Source organism: Ptychodera flava, chromosome 21 (assembly GCF_041260155.1).
Source record: "Ptychodera flava strain L36383 chromosome 21, AS_Pfla_20210202, whole genome shotgun sequence".
NCBI classification, from domain to species: Eukaryota; Metazoa; Hemichordata; class Enteropneusta; family Ptychoderidae; genus Ptychodera; species Ptychodera flava.
The window spans coordinates 13,442,846-13,466,612 of record NC_091948.1 but is presented as its reverse complement, the minus strand read 5'-3'; the positions used below and the strand labels follow the sequence as shown (position 1 = coordinate 13,466,612).

The following is a 23,767-nucleotide window of genomic DNA, read 5'->3' as shown; positions in this document are numbered from 1 at the left end:
CGTCGCGTTGCACGGCATGACATGTTCACAAGGTATCACAGAGAGATTCATGTTTTTTAAAATTTGTCCTCGGGCTTCTTTTGAAGATCACTCTGACCTTTAAATGAAGATAAATCTTTGAAATTTGCATACTCTTTTAACGCATAAAAATAGATCAATAGCCTTGAAATTAAACTTGTACTGATTCCGTCATGTATCTGTTAACCCGATAATCTACATTTCTATATACCCTACCTGTGTGTCCCGCCTCCATCTGTCTGAACACAAAATTTAGTATCCGTCTGTTTTTGAGTGAAAAGTTTTTTAAGAATTTTAATAAAAAATGTTCAAAATTGCTGCCATTAACTCATCAATGCTACAACTTTTAGAAGAGCTGAGGTGTATTTATACAAGATACCAAATTAATGTCAGCAGTTATCGTACAGTCAGTTTCAATTATCACCAGCACCTGTCCTGGCAGTTTCAGAAAAGAAAGACATTCAAAAGACATATCTCTGTCATAGTCTGCCATGCCAAGTACAACGGGCGACGTACCCGTGCTCCTTTTTAAAAGAAAAAAGTTTCAAATCAATATTGCAATAAACAGTTCTACCTTTTCGACAGTAGAATATCGTAATTGGAATCGTCGAATCGAAGTATAGGGAACAAAATAGACGACTCTCTCTTATGGTTTGTCTTTTGAATACATTATCAGTTTTGGAAAAGGTGTCTCTTTTTGTATCTAGTATTCCTCAGGTGTCAGTCTTCGTCTGTCTTTATCTGTTCTTCTTATTCTCTCCTTCCTCATCTCTCTCTCTCTCTCTCTCTCTCTCTCTCTCTCTCTCTCTCTCTCTCTCTCTCTCTCTCCTAATTTGTATGCATAACTCCCAATAATCGCGTACTATGCGTACTATCCCTTAATTTAATCTTACAGCAGATTGCCAATTACGACTCATACTGTAAAAATCTTTAGTCCTGCGGCGGTTGCACCCTAGTTATTAACATCCAACAAAACAGATGATAATCACAGGAGACCGTGTAATGGTACACGGCACACTCGTCATGTGGCGAGCATTTTGCAGAGATGAAATCGCGCCATGGCTTGATGAAAGCGGCGTTGAAGGCGCTGGTACTGGGCAAATCCGAATATACGTCAAATTGCAGTCGAATTAACCGAGATGTCGAAATGACATGAATCACAAATTCGAAATTCGACCGTTGTTTTAAATAAAATAAACGAAGAGAAACCGAAGGGGGAGGAGAAAACACAAAGACATAGTTCTTACCTGGCAGTCGACCGTTTCAGATTCTACAACGACGTTTTCAGGTAAGAGACAGATCACTGACCTATTTCGCAGCGTTTGTGGAGGAATGGTACGGATCACACGACTGACCCAGGACCTCAGTAAATGCAGCTGTATTTGTCAGTACCACGCATAATATATCCAATTTACATACCAAAATAACTTCCCTAATGGCTAACACCCCAAACTTTGTACCAGCAAAGTCACGTGACAAGCATATGGTACAATGCGCCTTGATTACAAGGGCAGTAATTGGAGGTTTCCGTTTCCATGGGCTCATACGGATTATTGTGATTGGCATATTCATAAGGACAACATGATTTTATTTTATACGAAATATTCACAAAGGCTCTGAGGTCGCATGCTCCATTCACCTTCTGACAAATTCACGCGTGCGTACAATGAAAGTGGCGTAACTGGTTATAAAAGAATTTTATAGCATCGTTAAGCATATTGGTATTTGTGACTGTCTGCTCAGCGCTGGAAACTGACACGTCATGATATATCCTTTCAGAGTCTCTCTCTCTCTCTCTCTCTCTCTCTCTCTCTTCTCTCTCTCTCTCTCTCTCTCTCTCTCTCTCTCTCTCTCTCTCTCTCTCTCTCTCTCTCAATTGTAAGGAAGCCGTCATTAATTACGGCCGGGGGTCTGAAGAACTGCCCCAGGCATTTCGAAATCTTCAGTATCCCCCTTCTTCACGTCCGAATTTTCCACTTGAACCAACTCCCTGTCGACAGGACATTTTTTAAAAAACATTTATTCTCAGTTTTGACGACTTTAACATAAAACTTGTCGGAGATTAATGTAATTTTTCTGATTTTTGAATTAAGTTGTGTATGACACTGTGAGTAGACACGAATTTATGAGAAACTGTAGTGTCCCCAACTATTGGAGACACATCTTAAAAAATATGCCGTTCGTACCCTTTGATTTTATGCAGTTCACACTGTTTTTATAAGAAAAGAATTCATCCCTAAAACATGCAAGCAGCGAATTAAGACTGAAATAAGTATTCCTGCAGAGTAATAAGTATTCCTGCAGAGTTGAGTTCTAAAACATTTATTTATCTTAAGATTGTATGACGAAAACTGCGATCCCGCAATGAAGGTAACTAGTGATGTATTCATCAACGGAGTAAAGAAAACTGCTGAGTCAGCAGGTTTTTTGGTACATGAAGGGATAATCAACCCTTTTTTGGAATCTAAAACAGGGACTCTTTTGCAAGTCTTCAATGAAAGTTTCTAATGAAATAAAAAAACCCAATTAGTGTGCAAACCAATGGAATCGGCTGATACTGAACTATCGGTGGGCAGTTCCCTACCTCAGTTAAAGTAAGGTACAACACCAAATTTACACTATCCTGCCATGTTCATGTCATCATCAGATCAAACTGGTTAAAAACTTTGAGGCATAACATATCCCATTTATTGCACTTTGAATAGACTTAAATCAGAAGGTCCGTGAAAACATAAATACTGTAAACTTTAAACCTTTTTTACACGAGCGGTTCTCTCTGTGGCCTCTCCGCTAGGCGACTGATGCCGTATGTTGTGGGTTCGAACCCGATTGAAAACTAGCCTTTTTTACAGACTGCGATCGCATACTATGTCAAGTAGGAGAAAATACTTAATATTACTACTTTTCCCTGACTTTAATTTGCGTATTGGGAAGTAATGCTACCTGGCGGGATAGGTGTTAGAGCTGTACATTAAACAGACATTTATTAATTTGATTATTTTTTGTTGATATACAGTGAATCTATATCAATTTAAATTTACCCAGTATCCTCCAGCAGTAGGATGCTACGAAAGGTAAACATATTATTGCATGAAAGTATACAGGGACAGTTTGAAGCTTGATGTGATGTGTGGTAACTGCATTATTATATACCGGTATGTGTGTTTGATGACAAGGCAGCTGCCAAGCAGAGAATACGTGGGGAGTTCAGGAGAGGGTCCCCCTTCTGATCAGAAACTTAAGAAAATGTGACATTAAAATAGCGCGTTTTGGTGATAATCAAGACAAAATTCACACGTGAGTATTTCCCAAGACTGCACTTTTTGTTTAGTAATAGTTATCATTCACATAAGCATCTGTTCATTACCATCCTCCCATTCTCCCGACCCCCGGCCGTAAATTACGATAGCTCCCTAATGATAATGATTTAATATGATGCAACGGCATGTTGCATCATTAGTGCTTTTTAAAATTGAACAATACGTGTAAATTATTTTCTATTTCCAGAGCTTCCAACTTAACCTTCTCCGAAAGACGGGTAGGCCTATTGTATTTAACGTAATCCATGAAATAAATTGCCGCATGTCTGTTTCAATACGTCTTTTAGCATATGTTAAAATGTCGGACAATCGTGGACATATTTCAAAATCCACCATTTTATGCACTCTTTGCTCACGAGAAATCTCCTTTTTAGAGTTTTAACAGATACTTGAATTACGAAGGGAGTGATAATTACCCACAATTCTCGTCGATTTGTGCAATCGGACGTCAATTAATCGAGATGACAGTCTGTCAAAGGTATATCTTTACATGTTTATGCCTACAATTAACGTTCAAGATTGTGTTACAAATTACGTTTTAGATTACAAAACCTCGCAGGGTATAGAAATTATGGATCTCAAAAAAGATCCGATAAAAATTGCCATCTCCTTCCCAGGAAATCGGTCATTTCCTAAAACATTTTGATTGTGCAATTTTAAAAGACCTGTTTCCTGGTTTTCCGATGGAAAAATCTGTGAAAAAGCCAGTAATGTTGATATTAACTTGACAATACACCCAGAAAACTGGATCTCTGACACATCTCATTTGTATGTACAGTTCTGCCTTTGCCCATCATGAATTTTGTAATAGCCTTACCGACTCTATAACAATCCTTCTCAGATAGTACATAGTAAACATATCAGACAGAATTCAATGCTGTGCGAGCCATGAAAGTATCATTTTCAAATCAGCAATAACACCATTTTACTTAATAGTAATAAAATGCTTTTCAGACAATGTTAGCCAACCTAATATTTAAACAATTAACAGACAATTTACCCGATACTTTTACTCTTGACTATTTCACAGTGCGGGACTGCACTTACTCACTTACCGATTGTCGCATTTAACTAATCAGTGTCAATGGAGATGATAGTTCCTGTTAGTATTATCTTTTTTGTCCGTGAGAGAAAATTGAACTAGCTTTGACTATGAATAACCGGAATATATATATATATATATATAATATATATATATAATATATATATATATATATATATATATATATATATATTATTATATATATATATATATATATATATATATATATATATATATATATATATTATATATATAATATATATATATATATATACACAAAATGTATACAATGTGCCCTCCCGGTTATCACCATAATGGCTTCATAGCAACCTCTGAACTTGGTCACAGAGAGTGCGGTTAAATATATTGGTTATTGGTGTTATATATATATATATATATATATATATATATATATATATATATATATATATATATATATATATATATATATATATAATATATATTATATATATATATATATATATATATATATATATATGTATATATACTTATATATAAGTATACAAATGTCCTTATGGGAAATTACAGTGCTCGATGCCAGAGCATCATTAATATTTACACTAATTACTTCAAATTTATATATATATCATATATATATATATATATATATATATATATATATATATATATATATATATATATATATATATATATATATATATATATATATATATATATATATATATATATATATATATACATATCACCCGATCGAGGGTTGTTACGCAGCTGCTCTTACGGTGCTGAAAATAAAAATTGCAAATTGCAGTAAATCAATTTATCAATTAATAATCATTCTATGCAATAATGACGACGTCGACTATTAGCTGACAATGTCATGCGCCAAGGTTGACTCTTTCATTCCGACTTACAAACGTTCAGGGAGCTATCAATAACATAGGGCAAAACCATGGCCGCGGTGGATCTAGATTATACAGAGAGAAGGCTGCGAATCTTGTGTAAATCTCATCCAATATCACACGTCCAGGTGGCTTCTATCTCTCTCTTAGTCAGAACTGCCATTTACGCGGTCCTCGAGGACACCTGTGAGATTTCGCACTGATGCCACCAACGTAACACATGTAAATGTTTGGCTCAATCCTAGGTAAGGTACTCTGTCAATAAAAGAATCTTACACATCTAGAAAGAGAAAATGGCGAATGCACAATTTAAACTGTGACAGGTGGTTTTGATGGTCTGTATGCTGGAGTTCGGACAGACATCATACATCAAATTTTCCTTGTGTCCCTCGAGGGTTGATTAATATGATTTTAATTTGTGTCTTAAACTGAACCAATTTATCGTTAAATTCAAGCCATAAAACATATGAATCGAGGCTCTCCGGATGATTCCATTGTCGGCGCTGTTTGAAGGGTGTTCAGAAGTCCAATTGCAGAAACACTCCTTTCTGGAATTCTTGGGGCCAGCCATAGACTACCCAAAAGCAAGGGCATCCTTCAGTAGCTATTGCGTGGACTGCATAGAAGCAGAATATTGCCTTCATCATCTTCTGCAAGCGGGCATTGCATTTAAATAATTACCTCCGAGTCGGTTTCGGGGGATGATGAGAAAGACAGATATGCACCTTTTTTACAAATCTCCGTATAACCATTTACCGGAAAAACATTTTCTCCTCTGTGCTGCCCGATATTTGATTCAACTTTTACACTCTGTATGCTAAAGCATGGAGCGAGAACATACTGAAGGAAGCATATTGGGATACTGATTTAGTTTGAATTTATAATGCTCGGGATGAGTTTCTTGTAAAATAAACAAAAATTACAACAACGCTTCACTGTAGAATGAGGCAAATTATTCAAAATGATTAGGCAATGACGTAAGAGGTTATCCACCTTTCAGAATGATTCTCTCTAAATGAACTTTTAATCTTATGCCTAGCCTTGAGTTTTTTACATTTTTTACGATGAAAAACGACATCGATGACGGATATCAAAACATTCTTAGCATGTTACAACACCATGCATGAACCATACAGTTCTATTAACATCGTTGATGGCGCACTAGTTTTAGGAGAGAGGAGAAAAAGACTGTAACGAGCAGGGGAAGTATCTGCTACCAAGGTAACGAGTGCGTCCAAACAGAAAGATTAAATCTTTTCCTTAAGCTTTCCCAGGAAACGTTAAATCATTCTATAATTCAGACAAAAAAAATCGGGATTCACTGCACTGTAACGATGAAAACTTCCTGTTTTTATAATTAGACCACATAATAAGTAAACAAGAAAATTATTATTACGCATTAAAGTTTTCGAAAAATTGTTCCAAGGCGCGTACTACCTGACAAATAAAAATAGGAATGACCTAGTACCTATAGAAGTAAATCTTAAACGTATGGGCGACTTAAAGGTATACAGTCACCTGTAATCTTAATATGCCCCTATATGGTCGAAGGGGGTTCTTTGGTATTTAAAATGCCCATGTGAGGGTGCTGTTTTTAAAAAGTGGCCATCCGCTTAAAATCTGTGATTGGTTAGATTTTCTCTTCCTATGGTAAGTATGGCAAAATTGGAACAGGTGACAGTATACCATTGAAGACCATTATACCGCCCTTGCATAAAGCACACCAAAGTTGTCTGGCTTTCTACCTCCCTGTGTCCAAACCCGATACTTAACCTTTCTTGTCATCGTATTGTCGCATATGACGGGCGCTTTTCGAACCAAAAACAAGTAAATCTCAGTCATTCGTTCAATCAATATTTTGAAATTATAAGGTATCAGTTGAGCAGTTGAAAAGGAAGGAAGATCAAATGCGGGTGATTTGACTTCTCAATTTGAAGAGCGATAGAGAATGAAGTGCAGCAAGTGCGTATCAAAGAATTCTCAGAGCTCACCACTTTATAAGTCCTCACACTGATTGATGGTTCTATGGTTTCAACCCGATTACCATAAACGAAGTAAAAGGCCAGGGTATGATTTTGCGATACACCGGTCAAGGAAGGAAATTTTAACAAGAAGTTTTGTTTTCAATTTTGGTGAAATCCCATCGAAAAGCCTGGCGAAAACGAGCTACTCTCAACTTTAAACACTTAACTTATTTCGGTCCGACTTTCCCTGTGGCTGCACCGTGTAGTAATTTCACTGGGAAAACCAGTGACACCCTGTTTGTTCAGCGTCATCAAATTGGCAGGTTTCACAGTGGGAGTCGGGTCCGATTTCCGTTTGATGTATATCTGCCACTAACGATCAGTTTCATTTTTTTCCAATTATAGTACAGCGACATGTGACTTGTCAATAAAAAGTCTGAACTTCTTTATCCTAGAATTTTCATCTCAATTTTTATGAGAAAATATAAATTCAGAATAACCCTACATTGTTAACGCTAGGGATCAAATTTGAAATGTTCTCATCAAATACAAAAATGACTGCATGGGATTTTGCAACCGTCTTACAATGACTAGGGCAAAGAAGCCTCAATCATCGAACAACGGATCGGAAACAGTATAATTTGTCCGATGGGTCGTCAAAAACATCTCCAATATAATATCAAATTTGTTTTCCATTTTGAGAATTAACTCCCCCAGTGCGCATGATCTCTCAGCGACAGACCGAGACATATGACTTGTCGAGAACCTCCATTTCAAATTTCTATTTGCTATTTCTCATTACTCTTGATATTTTGCATTTATGTTGATTAAAAATGTGTGTCCACAGACAGTTTTTGCAATCATGTTTATTAAGACAAACACTGGGGCACTCAGAGAAATTACTTGTCGAAAATATGTGTAATGGTTTGACATACTGTAATTGACACCATTGTTTTTTTCTGTACTTAATTATCGTACGCTGGAATGCATTATCGTTTTGACCCCCACCCCCCCCCTACCCAACCACCGCACACAGAATTAAAGGGCCTGCCACATACTAGCTGCATGGCTTTTCAGCGAAAAGGACTTGAATTAGTGGGCTCTTAACTTAGCCATATCTAGCAAAGACCCTATGACCATCGTCGATGTGGGGAAATATTTCAATAATCTCGTCTTAAATCAACGAACCCTGAACCCTACCTAAATTAACTAAAGGTATGCTACCTAAGCGGGTATATTTTACTGTAGTAGGCTGCATGCAGACTGCGAGCTTTCCGTAAAATTTTAAGACATACGAATTGGAAGGCCTTGCAGATCGCCGATTGCTGATCTCCCTCGTCAAATTTGCCACAATCTATCTATGCCATTCGCAACACACAATCACTCAGACAATTATCAACCCCGCGGCGCAAGTATCGGAAAATGTAATACTTCCAAAGACGATGATTACTATGCTCAATAGAATACATGTGATAAAAGAATGTGTGGTCTCCTTAAGCCTTGTTTTCCGCAATTATTGTTAATTCATGTATCAATTTATCTTTCAAAAATTGCCATTGTGAGGTTGGCATCGGCGCAGCCTTTTCAATTAAAGGGAACAATAGCTGTGACTTTAATGATATTCTTATTAATACTCTTTTACATTTATGATAGAGAACATGCTTTTCATTTGTTTCATTAAGTATGTTGACATACTTGAAACACAAATCGTTAGCCGGCGGCAAGTATAACCCATTGTATACAAAATGTGCTGATAATTAAGTCTGATTCGGACAAAAGTCCTGTTGTTAAAATATATTGCATATTGCATATTCACACACAGGTTGAATCGTCATGGTATCGGACATTGTTTGGGAGTTGAACGCGAAACTGTACTCAACCAACACGAACGCTTCTTCCTTGGATAAGTCACGTGACCTGTTGCGCGCCTTGCAAATACTCAGTCGACTGGACCTGGTGTGATTACAGTACTAACACCGGAAATGACGTTTCGTTGACGACTCTCCGTGGGACGGAGAAGTCCACTTCAAATCGCAGATGCGATCAGAAAATGAAAGTGTGACCCCTAGGACGTTGACTGGCTGTCTAACTAATCGATTGTTAGTTGCCCTTGAAATGATGTTTCCAATATTGTTAGTCACCTGTGTTAAAGGTTTCAAGTGATTCTCTTTCCGATTTGTGATCATCAATAAACTAGGCGTCTGGGCCACAGTACAATTTGGTCATGGAATTCTAAATTCATAAGCCTTACGATCCTGGCGATGCCACTCGGTGCGTGCAGTGACACAAAGTGCGAAGAAATCATCGATGTTTGAAAGAGTGTTAAGTCGTTACTGGACTGGTTAAAGCTGTGTCCCTGGCAAGTTAAGGCCTCTACCTATCTACCATACTACTGAACAGGTCAACGAAAAGTATAATTTTTTATATTGTCATCTTACATGAGTGTCTTGTCATTTGAAAATTAATTGCCTATAACATTGCTGCGATTCAATACTTCTTTTTCTTTCAATTTTGATGGCAAATTATTAAAGTAATATCTGCATTTGAATTATTTGGCCGACTTTTTATCAAGACTGCCCTAAATCCCTTGGTGGAAAATGACACCCGCTGATAATTTAAAGTTACTGGATGGATGGGGTTTACTCGGGATGGTGTCATTCATATCAGTAATACGTATGGTTTTGTCCTTGTCGTCGCCGTTGTGCAAGCCACTTTCCTGACTGTAAGTGTTGTATTCCCTGCTGACGGTGGTTGTTCCAATTATGATATAATAACTATGTTACAAATTAGGAACATATCTGAGGGTTCAAGATCCTACGGACGAAGTGCTAGCGGAGAAATGTATACACATTCAAGCGAAATCATTTTACATGTGATAACCTAATTATGAAAAGTACTGTAGCAGTCGCCACAGGGCTTGTTGGCTTAAAGCCCCAATAGCTGCGAATGTGTAATAAACCGATCTCCAAATATCCTAAGTTTTGTCAAGAGTTTTCTTTGAATAAGACCCATTAAAAGCTGAAAAGTGTATAACAATGTCATAAGTGGTGAACGTGGCATGTAAATGGATTTCCCGCCATTTTCAAAAACTAATTATGTGTCAGAAAAAATAAAGATTACAACAACAAAATGTTGGCCATTGTGTGTTGTGCATGCACCCGTGGCCACTTTAGTGTTCATCAAGGCTACTTAATACAGACAGAAATTCTGTTTGTACAAAGGCAAAACTAGCTCTGTTTGGGGTTGTAAATGAGAATTTACGATTGGCACCCTATGTTCAAGATCGAGATACAATATAACATTATCATGCACTGGTCCATGTACCATGTGTACAAGTCTTGTTTATTCACTTTCCCCTGACACACTGTCTGCATGGGACATACAATTTTACTTGATACTATAGCAGTGAGCTCATAAAAGTGTGTTGCCTCAATAAACTAATTATCAAGTAGAAGCTTTCATGAATGCAAGTGGTATTTTGTGTCTCAATAACACGGGGTGCCAACCGTTAGCTCTCATTTACAACCCTTAGCAGGGCCTGTTTTGTCTTTATTGGCTACTAGCAGATTTTCTGTCTGTATCAAGTAGCCTTGATCAACACCAAAGTGGCCACGGGTGAACATGGCTTAATGCTTGTTTCCATTATGATCACGATATGTCTGTGCAGGAAACAGTGCATTTTTTGTACTTTTCCGTGAGGGCGCCATTATGAGTGCGATATTCGTTTATTATTTAACCTGTTAAACGCGTAGACACAGTCCAAATCAGGGAGCAGTCCTTCAGTTAGCACGTTTACATAAACCGACTTTAGTTTGAAAATGAAATCATGAAAATGATGCACAAAATTCGCAGCTATAGGGGCTTTAACCCTCCCAAGCTTTAGTAGAGGAAACACACTTAGATCATCCATCGTATTAGTTGTTGTGTCTGAAATAAAATAGTTTGACCTATGTTTGAGAAGTTTGCATGAACTTGAAGACATTGCTGTGTCCCGTTATCAGTACATTGAAAGCAAACTCGTAAGTATAACGGTTTTCATGATTAATTACTAGAAGCTCTCAGATCAGATTTGCATCCATTGGCCGCCCGACCTTTGAATATCAAATCTCAAATCTTCCGTTTTGTATTTTCACATCGCTTTTGCTTTTAATGCACTTTGTATATTTTCCTACTTTTGAGCCTGTTGAAAACCATCTGTGTATTCGGCGCGCTTCATGTAAAAAACTGAAAAATTTGTTTATTATTTATATTTATTTATTTGTATAAATAAATAAATATATATATATATATATATATATATATATATATATATATATATATATATATATATGTATGTATATATATATATATATATATATATATATATATATATATATATATATATATATATATATATATATATATATATATATATATATATATATATATTGCTTCCCTGCTGTTTTACTGTCAATAGGCTAAGTCCATTTATCAGTTTGACTGTTTTGAGATAGAATGATGAGCAACCTGCATCTTAAAGTATCCCTACGAATAATTTACTTGCTGCTTTGTGATTTCAAGTGTTCGCAGCTACTGTACCTGTGGTAGAACAGTATACTCTTGTGTTCAATTCAAGGCGCTGATCGATGTCAGAGATGTAGACAGAGTGTTACGGTGGAGTTCAATGCGACGGAGACGACTGAAGGGGTACATGTATCTACTCAACTTGAATTTTATCTCAAACCACCCTACCTTGCTACTTAAAACCTCATGAATGGAAGCTTTATCTTTTGGCGGTGGGCGAAATTAATGATACAAATGCCGGGCCTTGATTCATACTGACCGATTGTCGGTGTCGACGATACTTTTATTTTTTACGATATTCATCGCAAAGAATTACGATGAAACAAAGCTGCGTACAAACAGGGAAGCTGAACGACCCCGAGAGGAAATGATACATCATGAATGCAACGACGGGGTTGGTTTAGTTGATCTATTAGATACTGGACCTTTTAAGGTAGAACGCATCTCTCGGACAGATATTCAAACTCAAATTTCTACAATTCTTTTTTGATCTACCACTTGCGGGGGCTCATTTTAAAGCTATTTGAGAGAGAAAAACTTATACAGTCTTAGTTTTTCGAAAATATAAAATTTAATTTTCTGCCATGCAGTTATCACAGGAATGGCGGCCATTTTGAAATTCAAATCTCGCTAAATGTTGGGTAATTTGTTTAGCGAGTTCCAAACTTTGCACGGTGACCCCCAGTTTTTGGACACCGTGGTGCGAAGCACCAAAGGTGTCCTATGTCGCCACAATGTCTGTGTGTGTGTCCGTCTGTCCGTCCGTCCGTCTGTCCGTCCGTCCGTAGACAGATTTTGTTCCACTCATAACTTAAGAACCCTTAGGTCCAATGTCATGCAATTTGGTATTTGGTATTATCATGATGAGACTTAGATCTGATTAGATTTTGGTGGGTGTGGCTTATTAATTAATTGCTCATTTGCATATTTTATGACTTTTTTCGTTCACGCAGATATCTCAGAGACGCCTGGAGCGATTTCGTTCAAACTTGGTACAAGGATAGTACTCTACCTCATACAGATGCACGTTGATTTGTTTCACAATGCGATCAAATTTGGCCGTGTTAGAGGACTTTTTAGTTTTCACCTCCATAGACTCCCATGTATAAGGCAGTCCATAGACTCCCATGTTTAAGGCAGTCCATAGACTCCCATGTATAAGGTAGTCCATAGACTCCCATGTATAAGGCCAAGAAAAATAAAAATTTAGTTTCTCATCGTATTCATATTGCAAAAAGGATGCAGTGACACAGTTTTTAGTCCCACAGATAAAGTCCAGGGGGCTCATAGATTGGGTCATGTCAGTCCGTTAGTCCATTCATGTGAGTCCATTCGTTCACGCAGATATCTCAGACGCTTTGACAAAATGTCACGTGACCTTTGACCTCAAATATACATATTTGTCCATAACTCGGTAACCACAAGTGCTAAACCTTTCATATATGGTATGATGGGACACCCTATGATGCCACATATTGTACCTCATTAATTATGTGCATATCTAATTTTGAGCAAGCCAATAGAGCTAGAGGTCTGATTTTTGGTATATATGGATAACTTAGCAATACAATTTTTTTGACAAAATGTCATGTGACCTTGGTGACCTTTGACCTCAAATATACATATTTGTCCATAACTCAGTAACCACAAGTGCTACACCCTTCATATTCGGTATGATGGGACACCTTATGACGCCACATATTGTACCTCATTAATTATGCACATATCTAATTTTGAGCGAGCCAATAGAGCTAGAGGTCTGATTTTTGGTATATAGGGATAACTTAGCAATACAATTATTTTGACAAAATGTCATGTGACCTCGGTGACCTTGACCTCAAATATACATATTTGTCCATAACTCAGTAACCACAAGTGCTACACCCTTCATATTTGGTATGATGGGACACCTTATGACGCCACATATTGTACCTCATTAATTATGCACATATCTAATTTTGAGCGAGCCAATAGAGCTAGAGGTCTGATTTTTGGTATATAGGGATAACTTAGCAATACAATTATTTTGACAAAATGTCACGTGACCTCGGTGACCTTTGACCTCAAATGTACAATTTGTCCAAAACTCAGTAACCACAAGTGCTACACCCTTCATATTTGGTATGATGGGACACCTTATGACGCCACATATTGTACCTCATTAATTATGCACATATCTAATTTTGAGCGAGCCAATAGAGCTAGAGGTCTGATTTTTGGTATGTAGGGATAACTTAGCAATACAATTTTTTTGAAAAAATGTCACGTGACCTCAATGACCTTTGACCTCAAGTATACATATTTGTCCATAACTCAGGAACCACAAGTGCTACACCCTTCATATTTCGTACGATGGGACACCTTATGACGCCACATATTGTACCTCATTAATTATGTGCATATCTAATTTTGAGCAAGCCAATAGAGGTAAATGTATGATTTTTAGTATATAGGGACAGACTATAGGATAGAAATTTTTGACAAAATGTCATGTGACCTCGATAACCTTTTACCTAAAATACACGATTATGTCAATAAATAAGTAACCACAAGTGCTATGTCCTTTATATTTAGTAGGATGGGAGACCTTATGACAACACATGCTTTACCTCGTTAATTATGCCCATATATAATTGTGGGCAAGCCAATAGAGCTAGAGGTCTGAATTTTGGCATATATGGATTAATTAGCAATACAATGGGTTTTTTCAAAATGTCACGTGACCTTGATGACCTTTGACCTTGAATATGCATATATATGCATAACTCAGTAACCACAAGTTCTTTACGCTTCAATTTGATAGGATAGTAGACCTTAAGATGTCACATCTTGTACCTCTTTTATTATGCACATATGTATTTCTTGGCAGGCCAATACAGCTAGAGGTCTGATCTTTTTCCCGATTTAGAACCATAACTTAGACATGCCTCTTGTTTCAAAATGGGAACAATGACATAGACCTATGTGTCCATAGATCTGAACATATACACTCCAGTGATACTTCTTAATGACCTCATTTCCCTGCCCCATCAAGACTAATACTCCTATTACAAGTGGGGACTATGTCATTGTCAATGACTTGTTACTTCTAGAATATGCAGAATATTATCTCACATAGTGAGTGTCTGAATATTATTCTGAATTGTATTCCAAAGCACATTCTGAAAGGACTCTTCTGGAATATACAGAATATTATCTCACATAGTGAGTGTCTGAATGTTATTCTGAATTGTATTCCTAAGCACGTTCTGAAAGTAACTCTTCTGAAAATTTCACATTCTTTGCCACTGCACCATCTCCCTAATACATACTGATGACCCACGGTGTCCACTCAAGTCTCACTTTGATTATTCTTGCTTTGGTAAGAGAATGGTCGAAGGTTTCATTTAGGAAAGATTAAGAAAAAGTTTAAGGCTTTCACTTTCGAGGGGCTTACTGCATTGAAGGAAGACTTGTGTAAAAGTTCACACCTCTATCGCAAGGGCCGTACTCGGCATCCGTCACCGCTTGAATGCGTCATTTCGATGATCCTTACTTGCCTTACACCCTGATCAAATAGGAGTTGTCATCTCATTTTGAAAACAGTTGAATCGCACAAGTTATTAATTATGATCCTTCAATAATTGACGTCAAGACATATTTTATCTTTTCTCCGTAACGAAAGAAAAGAGAGCAAAACAATAAAGTAACAAAACCCGAAAAACAATGTGACCGCCTGACATGATGCGCCTTATAAGTACAAAATTACCGAATTTCTATGGCGGCGTGACAAGAAAAAGAAGACAAAAATAATAATTTAGCTTTTTCAATGGCGTAATGAAGACACAGTGAAACAATATTATCAATTGAAATTATGGTATGCGCAGTGTGAATTATGAAAATACGATCCTGACGACTGATAAGGCAAATGAGTAATTTCAGTTATCTGCTTATCTTGCCCGTGTGGCATTGAAATAAGCGTGTACATTGATGTCCAATACTGCGTTATCTGACTCGGTTTCATTAACCATAACACTGTAACTGTACGAATGGTAATAGGACAATAAGAGACACGTCCCTTAATATCATTGCGATCGCCCTTTGCTCAGAGTTCATAAAAAAGAAGGATGATTTACAAGAAAGACGAACCAAGGGCGTGCCGTAACGTATAGCATTTGTATCGGGACAGCTACCCGGGGCAAAGCTGAAGCACTGTGTTTATCAGACAATGAAAATTATAACTATGACTACAGGTTAATCTTGTTTTAGTTTGTTTTAGCTTTTCCTCTGGCTTTAGGCAAACGGGAAAAAACAATTACCACTTCAAGGTTACATCCCATCAATAAGAGCGAAACGACGGAAACTGTTACTTGACAAAATGGGGCAACTAGACTTTTATTTTTCCTAAATGTACATGATCTGTTTGGATGTTTCTTTGGGAACGGGACATAGAAATAACAACAACTGGTTTATCCTGTACTCACCGCTGTCTAGCCATCTTCTGACGGATGATCTCTTGGTGCTGTCTGCATTACAATAATTAGCCCTAAACCTTTTGCATGTTCTGTTATTAAGCCTTTTTACATTGATTAAAACTTCTTTGTCCCGCCGTTCATAATTGTTTTGTTTATTGCCCCGTGTCAGTCAATCGCAATTGTTGCGGTACGTCATTTTAATTGAACGTACAGGGCATTGAACTAATAGCTACAATTTCTTATCAGTGTAATTGCACCATATTTGCATAATGAAGAATATTCATTAACAAGGGCAGACTGCTCGACAAATGGCGCGAGGGTATTCGAAGACCCTTGTGGTCTGTAGTCTATTGCTGAGTGATCAACGCCAGGGCTAGGCTTTTTGAAGAATTTCAATGGTTTATTTTTCTTGCTCGCTACTGCATGGCGTGCCAGTTTTACAGTTTTGGAGTTTCAGCCAGTTATAAGCATAAACCGACAGTATACTAGTAAACAACAAAAACAAATACTTTTCACGTGACCTTCGAAAGGGAAGAGGACATTTCATCTTGTTTTGGCTTAGTTGATTGTGCGAATAAAAACCTTGGAAATCACAGTGGTTTGCGTTGAACCGTTGGCAATACGGTAATTATAGACATACTGTATAAATAGAGGAGTTGCTATCACTGTCAGGGTTATCGTTAAGGCGGTAATATCAATCAATAATATAGAACTCAACTCTGCGAATGTTGAAATATTGTCTTGAAGGGGGTCACGTAGTCAAAGCAACATCACACAGACACACACCCAAGTGCAGTTTGTTCGGATCTGGTCGTGTAGTTTTGACCTCATCTGACCTCCTTCCAAACAATGGTTCTAACTTGGCAGTGTTGATTTCTTCTTGTTGGACTATAATTAGCACTTGATGATATTTACATCTAAAAGTATTGGCAACACCTCAATTTAGGTAGTATAGTTCCTGTATTGTCAACGGTTCAACGCAAATCGCTGTAACTAAAAATATGTACCGGTACTCGGAAGGCCCAAAACTCTACGCTAACTATGAAGGGCAAAATTCAGATGCCATATTTTGACTTGACTTTAAACTCATTCTGTTGATAAAAAGACTCATATGTAGAAGCTCATCTTCTGTCTGAAGATTGCAGGATGCATGACATTAAGTAACAGATATTATTATATTACTTTGTACTCGAAGTAATTTGTGTTACATATATATATATATATATATATATATATATATATATATATATATATATATATATATATATATATATATATATATATATATATATATTACTAAGAATCTAGGAACTTTTACTTGTCACTCTAAAGGCTATTTTCATGCGCTAAGCAATCATCTGATGATTGCTTAGCGCATGAAACAGCCTGTAGAGTGACAACTACAAGTTCCTAGATTCTCAGTATTACCGCCCTACAGAAATGCATTGAGTATTATATTTTGCCTGCCTATATATATATATATATATATATATATATATATATATATATATATATATATATATTATATATATATATATATATATATATATATATATATATATATATGTGTGTGTGTGTGTGTGTGTGTGTATGTATTAGGGTAACATAATTATAGATTCTATGGGAACCGGACCTACAGTACAAACACGGTCTTGTAAAGTGCAACGAAAAAGTTTAACAATATCATAATCCCTACAAGCACATGAGCGAAAATGCGACGCGAGAACAAAATAATTTGTGACGTACAGAAGAAAATCAATCATACAAAATTGTTAAAACTCTAATCTCATTTTTGATATCAGTGACGGTATAGTCCTTGACTCATATAACATCGCGTGTAGAGTTTCTCGTATTGTCATCACACCAGAATTGGTAATGGCATCATGATTTGCACGCATTTCAAGTTACTCTGCACTTTGGAAAATTAAATACCCTGTGCAATGAGACCTATTAATTGCCTGATCTCCGTTCTCCACTGGGTAAAGTCTGGAATTCGTCTCTTCTCCTCGGAGACATTCCTGGGCTCTGGTTAAGATAATGACTTTTGATTAACGCATATACTAATTAACTGACTGATTCTCTCTCTAAAATGATATCACACTACTCATCCAGATGTAATTAACGATATCGCAAATTGGGGTTAGCATTTTGTGGGTTTAACAACAATTTTCACGGTAGTTTATATGGGGTCGTCATGGCGGCATTTTATCATATCTATTATTCATACTGGCAACGAGAAGCCAATGCATGTATTATGTCCTTTATCTCGACTGCATAGCGATCCACAACAAATATTTGAAAGAATGTTCGTAAATTTGGATTCACTTGAAAGATCAAATAGTACGTGAGCAACATGACTAGCTATTGATCACTTTCTTTGTATGTCTGAATTTCCGTTGGTCTTCTTATATGTCTGTCTGTCTGTCTGTCTGTCTGTCTGTCTGTCTGTCTGTCTGTCTGTTTGTCTCTTTGTCTGTCTGTCGGTTGGGCAGTTAGTCTGGCACAGTTTTTCTTTCTGTCTCTCTTTCGCCTGCTCTACTTTGCATTGTGCTCTTACCATGGCTACTGGTTCATGAACAATCTCTGATGAATGGTACCGTCGAGGTAAAAGCGCGAGTTGGACAGGAAAACGCTATATAAATATCCATTTGCTCAACTATTGTGGATACTTGTTTGATCGCGGTCAATGCACTTTATACCGGCGTCGTTTATCTGAACCTGTGTAGTTTGTTGAGGAAAAAGGAGAACAATTAAACTGAAAGATGAAAAGTCACATTACCTCATATGGTCGGAGAAAGGCATGCTGCTGGCTTTGTGACCCCGCCAATTCACCAAAGAAGAAAACAACGAATATTCAGCTTTCCGAACTCAGCAAAACCCAAGCCAGCGTGGCTGTTACATTATCGAACAGCATATAAACGAAGGAACGCTTATCAATCCAGTGGAGTGACGACACGCACTTCGATTCCCCCATGTAATTACCCACAGCCAATTAGCAAAAATGTATTTAGGAGAAATAAAAAGAGCGCGTGAATAAATGACCTCATTTTGAATGCGTCAGGTGAGACAGAGTCCTGCCAATAATGTGCTGACAGAATAATGTCAAAAGTCAAAGGTCAGCTTTTCATCTGTTGAGTTGCGTTGAAGTTATAATCACCATCTACGGGTCAATGCCTTTATCCGTGTAAAATATTCATATTAAAGATAACAACATTACTACTGTAATTTATGAAATTGTCCACCCAGGCATTGGAGCTATGTCTCTCTGAAAAGTCAGCGGAAATATGTCAAACCGAGTTTATGACGTTATGACGTATGTGAAATATGTCAGTCGTCCGTAAAAATGTGTGATATGCTCTAATTGAAAAGGAAATATGGATAATTATCTATTTACACTTTCTTTAGAAGGACGTCTAACATGCATATCTTTGAAGTCGACATACCTGCTGACATGAACAAAAAACATAAAATGAGAGATCTTTGTGTCACCGTGTTCTAATATCATATATGTATAACATATATATATATATATATATATATATATATATATATATATATATATATATATATATATAAAGGTAGGATATATATATATATATATATATATATATATATATATATATATATATATATATATATATATATATATATATATATATATCGCCATTTTGCAGGTAATCAGTACGCGCGTCTCTTAGACTTGTCATGTGGGCGCCAAAGTGCCAAGTCAAGTGTGCGTCACTGTTGCAAGTTAGGGTTAGGGATTTCTTTTTAAAAAGGCCTTACTTCTCTCTCAACATTTTGGGCCAAGCATCCTCAAGGGGTTAGGGTTTGGCATTATGTAATACCCAAATGGTATAATTTTGCACCCACGTGGCATTACTCTTTTGCGCGCGTACTACCCTCATCCAATTTTTATTGCTATGACAAATATTCACTTCAAGTTGTCGGTCACGCGCAGGTCACCAAGACGCAGCAACAAATATGCAGGCGCTACTATTGTCTGCGGAAGATTGATTTCCTACCTTTATAAGCAAAATTGTATCATTAGTCCCTGAATTAATAGAGCTTGTTGATACTTTTTATCAAGTTGCCACTGCCTTATAGAACCTTTGAGGACTTGAACAGTATGTTTAATTGTAACAAATGTCAGTTGAGGATATTTGAGCTTTATGATCGGCTATTAAGATGGCTATTTCAGTCACTTTACTAATTCAGACCGTGTCGAACATTGTTTCTGAGTATAAATGGAAGCATATTTGCACCACACGTACCTACACGAGTCAAAAGTAAAGCAGCAACCTTGATCAGATGACCAAATACGTGATATGCAAAAAATTATTTTCTTAGGATCGTAGCCAGACTACAGAGATAAAATAATATATGATAAAAACTTAAGTTTCTGTTCAAATTATTATTTTTGTACGTTGCATCTAAAATTAACTACCCACAAAGTCACCAATATATGGCGGAGCTTGGCCTTAAACAGTCCAGCTTTGGAATGTAATCAGTGAATTTATCCCTGAATGAGGCAAGTATTAACACCCTGGTCGAAGTTTTGCATCATTGTACATCCAAACAGACAATATGAGGGTACTGCAATTAAAAAATGCCTCATCTGCTTTGAAAAGTGAAACGCTAAAAAGTCATAAATTTGGTGATGACATGTGATAGCCTGGTGTTTTTGGTTTGAAATACCACAGTGATGAGCAACGTGGCTCTGGGTCTCTTCCTAATTCAAGCTTCTACATTCGGATCGTATAAAATTGATAAGTAGATTGTGCCTTTTTTCTTGTGATCATTTTCTTTGTTTGTTCTCAGTATTTTGCGATGGTAACATAAAAAGATATGTCGTTGACCCTTGACCTCCTTGGAACTTCTTTAGACAGAGCAGCCAAAATTTTACCCGACTGTTCACGATGATGATACTGCTGACGGTGACGAAGAAAGAACCTCGCGAGAAGTCCTTATTTCCTTTTCATTATATTTCTTTACCTCGTATTTGTAGAGCACAGCCTCGCAAAATATTCCCTATGAGTAACGTTTTTAATTAGAAAATTATATCTCCCATTCGATAAAACATTTGCATGACATAAAACACCTTAATAGCTTTACGAACAGTAAAAACGCCGAATATTGTCTAATGAATTTGTTTAAGGAGCTAATAGGTAACGTACGGTGGCCCCTACACGCCGCGGAACTCTATAACTTGAATATAAACTCTTATTTTTCTTGACAATATCTTTAATATTTGTAAGAGATTTTATTTCTCCACCGCAAACTTTTAATTTTGTACGGGCAACATTATCTTAACATTATCTTAACTTTAACTTCTCAAAAGTAGTTTTAGTTTTAACAATAAAGAAAATATGTTTCTCAAAAGTATTTTTTATTTTGTAAAACAAACGTAAATATTTTTCAAGATAACAGACTCCCCTACACGTCATGGAAATTTATTACTTTTGAACATAAACTCATATTTCTTGGCAATATATTTAATATTTGTAAGAAATTTTATTTCTCCACAGCAAACTTTTATTTCTGAACGGGGGAACTTTATTTTTTTGGTAAACTTTTTTTAAAAACTTTTAACAAAAACACTTTAACTTTTAAAAAATAACTTTAACTTTGAACAAAATATTTGTTTCTCAAAAACGTTTTTTATTTCAAAAAGAAGTAAAAATTGTTCACAGCAAGAGTTGAAGATTTTTGCTAAGCGCGAACTGAGTTACTTAAATGACATAACCTTATGTCTTTAGAGCAGAAAACTTAAATTCTTAAAGAAACGTTTTATTTTTCAAGAGTAAAATTAATTTCTTTATGGAAAAAAGATTTTCTCAGAGCAGCAAATTGAAATATAGTGAATAAAATTTTTTTCTCAGTGGAGAGAAATTATTTTCTGAAGACAACAAAACTATTTCATTCAAGATATATTTTCTACACATGAGTGTGGTTTAAGAATTTGGTAAAACTGAACTTAGAAAGAACGAAAAAGGGATGAAAAAGTCAAACTTACTTTTCTTCAGAGCGAAATTTATTTCTGAGAGGAGAAATATTTTATGTGAGGGCGCAATTACCTATAATGCATGCAATTCTTTCTAGCGAGAGTAAACATATTTGGGGAAGAGTAAAACATTTTTCCGACGAGCAAAACTATTTTAACGGCGGCGGAAGTTAAAGTATCCCACCATGCAACACCTAAGTTTGATGACCCGGAGTCTCCGAGTTGGTAGCCGGTATCAGACAGTTCGTGTTGTGTCGGCTAAATGGACGATCTGCTCTCCGAGACAACAATGACTGACTTCATCGGCGATACGGGCACGCCAGCCCGGCCCTACCCTGCCTGCGTACGATGCTGTGTGTTTGGGCCGTATAACGCCGGGAACTCACAACGTCGTACACAGGGCTACGGGCACGCAAACGGGTCAGTTGCCACTTGTCTGAGTCCCCGAAGAACGGTTTTATGTTTGATTGATTCGTCCTGTCGGCAGACGGTGTGCGACGGGACCGCATTGGGGTTCTTCATTAGCTCTGCATGGCATAGGTCTGTGTGTTGCCGGCGTTATACGCCGGGAACACATCAGACCTGTACGCAGGGCTATGCATCATTGCATGGCAGGGTGATTAGGCTACGGAAGAGAACGTCGGAACGTAGCATAAACTACACTCATAGAAACTACCAAGAAAACATCACGCCTGTGGTCTGCAGTCAGGACGAATCACTCAAACACAAAACCATTCTTTGGGGACTCAGACAAGTGGCAACTGTTGAAATGACTCGTTAACGTGCCCGTGCCCATAGCCTTGCGTACGATGCTGTGTGTTCCCGGCGTTATACGGCCCCAACACACAGCATCGTACGCACGCAGGGTAAGGCCGGGCGCGGGCTAGCTAACTGCAGTACAGTACGGCAAACCGTCCGACCCAGGTAAAACCTCGAGGTACTGAACTGCAGCTAGATCCGGGCTAGTGTGCCTGTATCGCCGATGAAGTCAGTCATGGTTGTCTCGGAGACTCTGGGTCATCAAACTTGGGTGTTGCATGATGGGATACTTTAACTTCCGCCGCCGTTAAAATAAAGTTTTGCTCGTCGAAAAAATGTTTTACTCTTCCCCAAAATATGTTTACTCTCGCTAGAAAGAGTTTGCTATGCATTATAGGTAATTGCGCCCTCACATGAAATATTTCTCCTCTCAGAAATAAATTTCGCTCTGAAGAAAAGTAAGTTTGACTTCATCCTTCCTTTTTCGTTCTTTCTCAGTTCAGTTTTACCAAATTCTTAAACCACACTCATATGTAGAAAATATATCTTGAATGAATTAGTTTTGTTGTCTTCAGAAGATAATTTCTCGCCATTGAGAAAAAGTTTTATTCTCTGCATTTCAATTTGCTGCTCTGAGAAAATCTTTTTTCCATAAAGAATTAATTTTACTCTTGGAAAAATAAACTTTTCTTTAAGAATTTAAGTTTTCTGCTCTTAAGACATAAGGTTATGTCATTTAAGTAACTCAGTTCGCGCTTAGCA

The 23,767-nt window shown here is 37.0% G+C and overlaps 1 protein-coding gene across 3 annotated transcripts in view; it reads right to left on the bottom strand.

The window, feature by feature from the left end:
* LOC139121466 (TWiK family of potassium channels protein 18-like) overlaps window positions 1-23,767 on the bottom strand; it is a 124,007-nt gene that overhangs the window by 80,565 nt on the left and 19,675 nt on the right. Inside the window, exon 1 of one of the 3 annotated variants that reach the window (XM_070686365.1) lies at window positions 19,022-19,280. The exons of 1 other annotated variant lie outside the window; for it this stretch is intronic. In XM_070686365.1, the coding sequence (XP_070542466.1) occupies window positions 19,022-19,044 (23 nt within the window). In that variant the 5' untranslated portion in view covers window positions 19,045-19,280. Of the gene's footprint in view, window positions 1-1,265; window positions 1,428-19,021; window positions 19,281-23,767 lie in introns of those variants that run through there. One more of the 3 variants, XM_070686367.1, reaches the window with a different exon arrangement.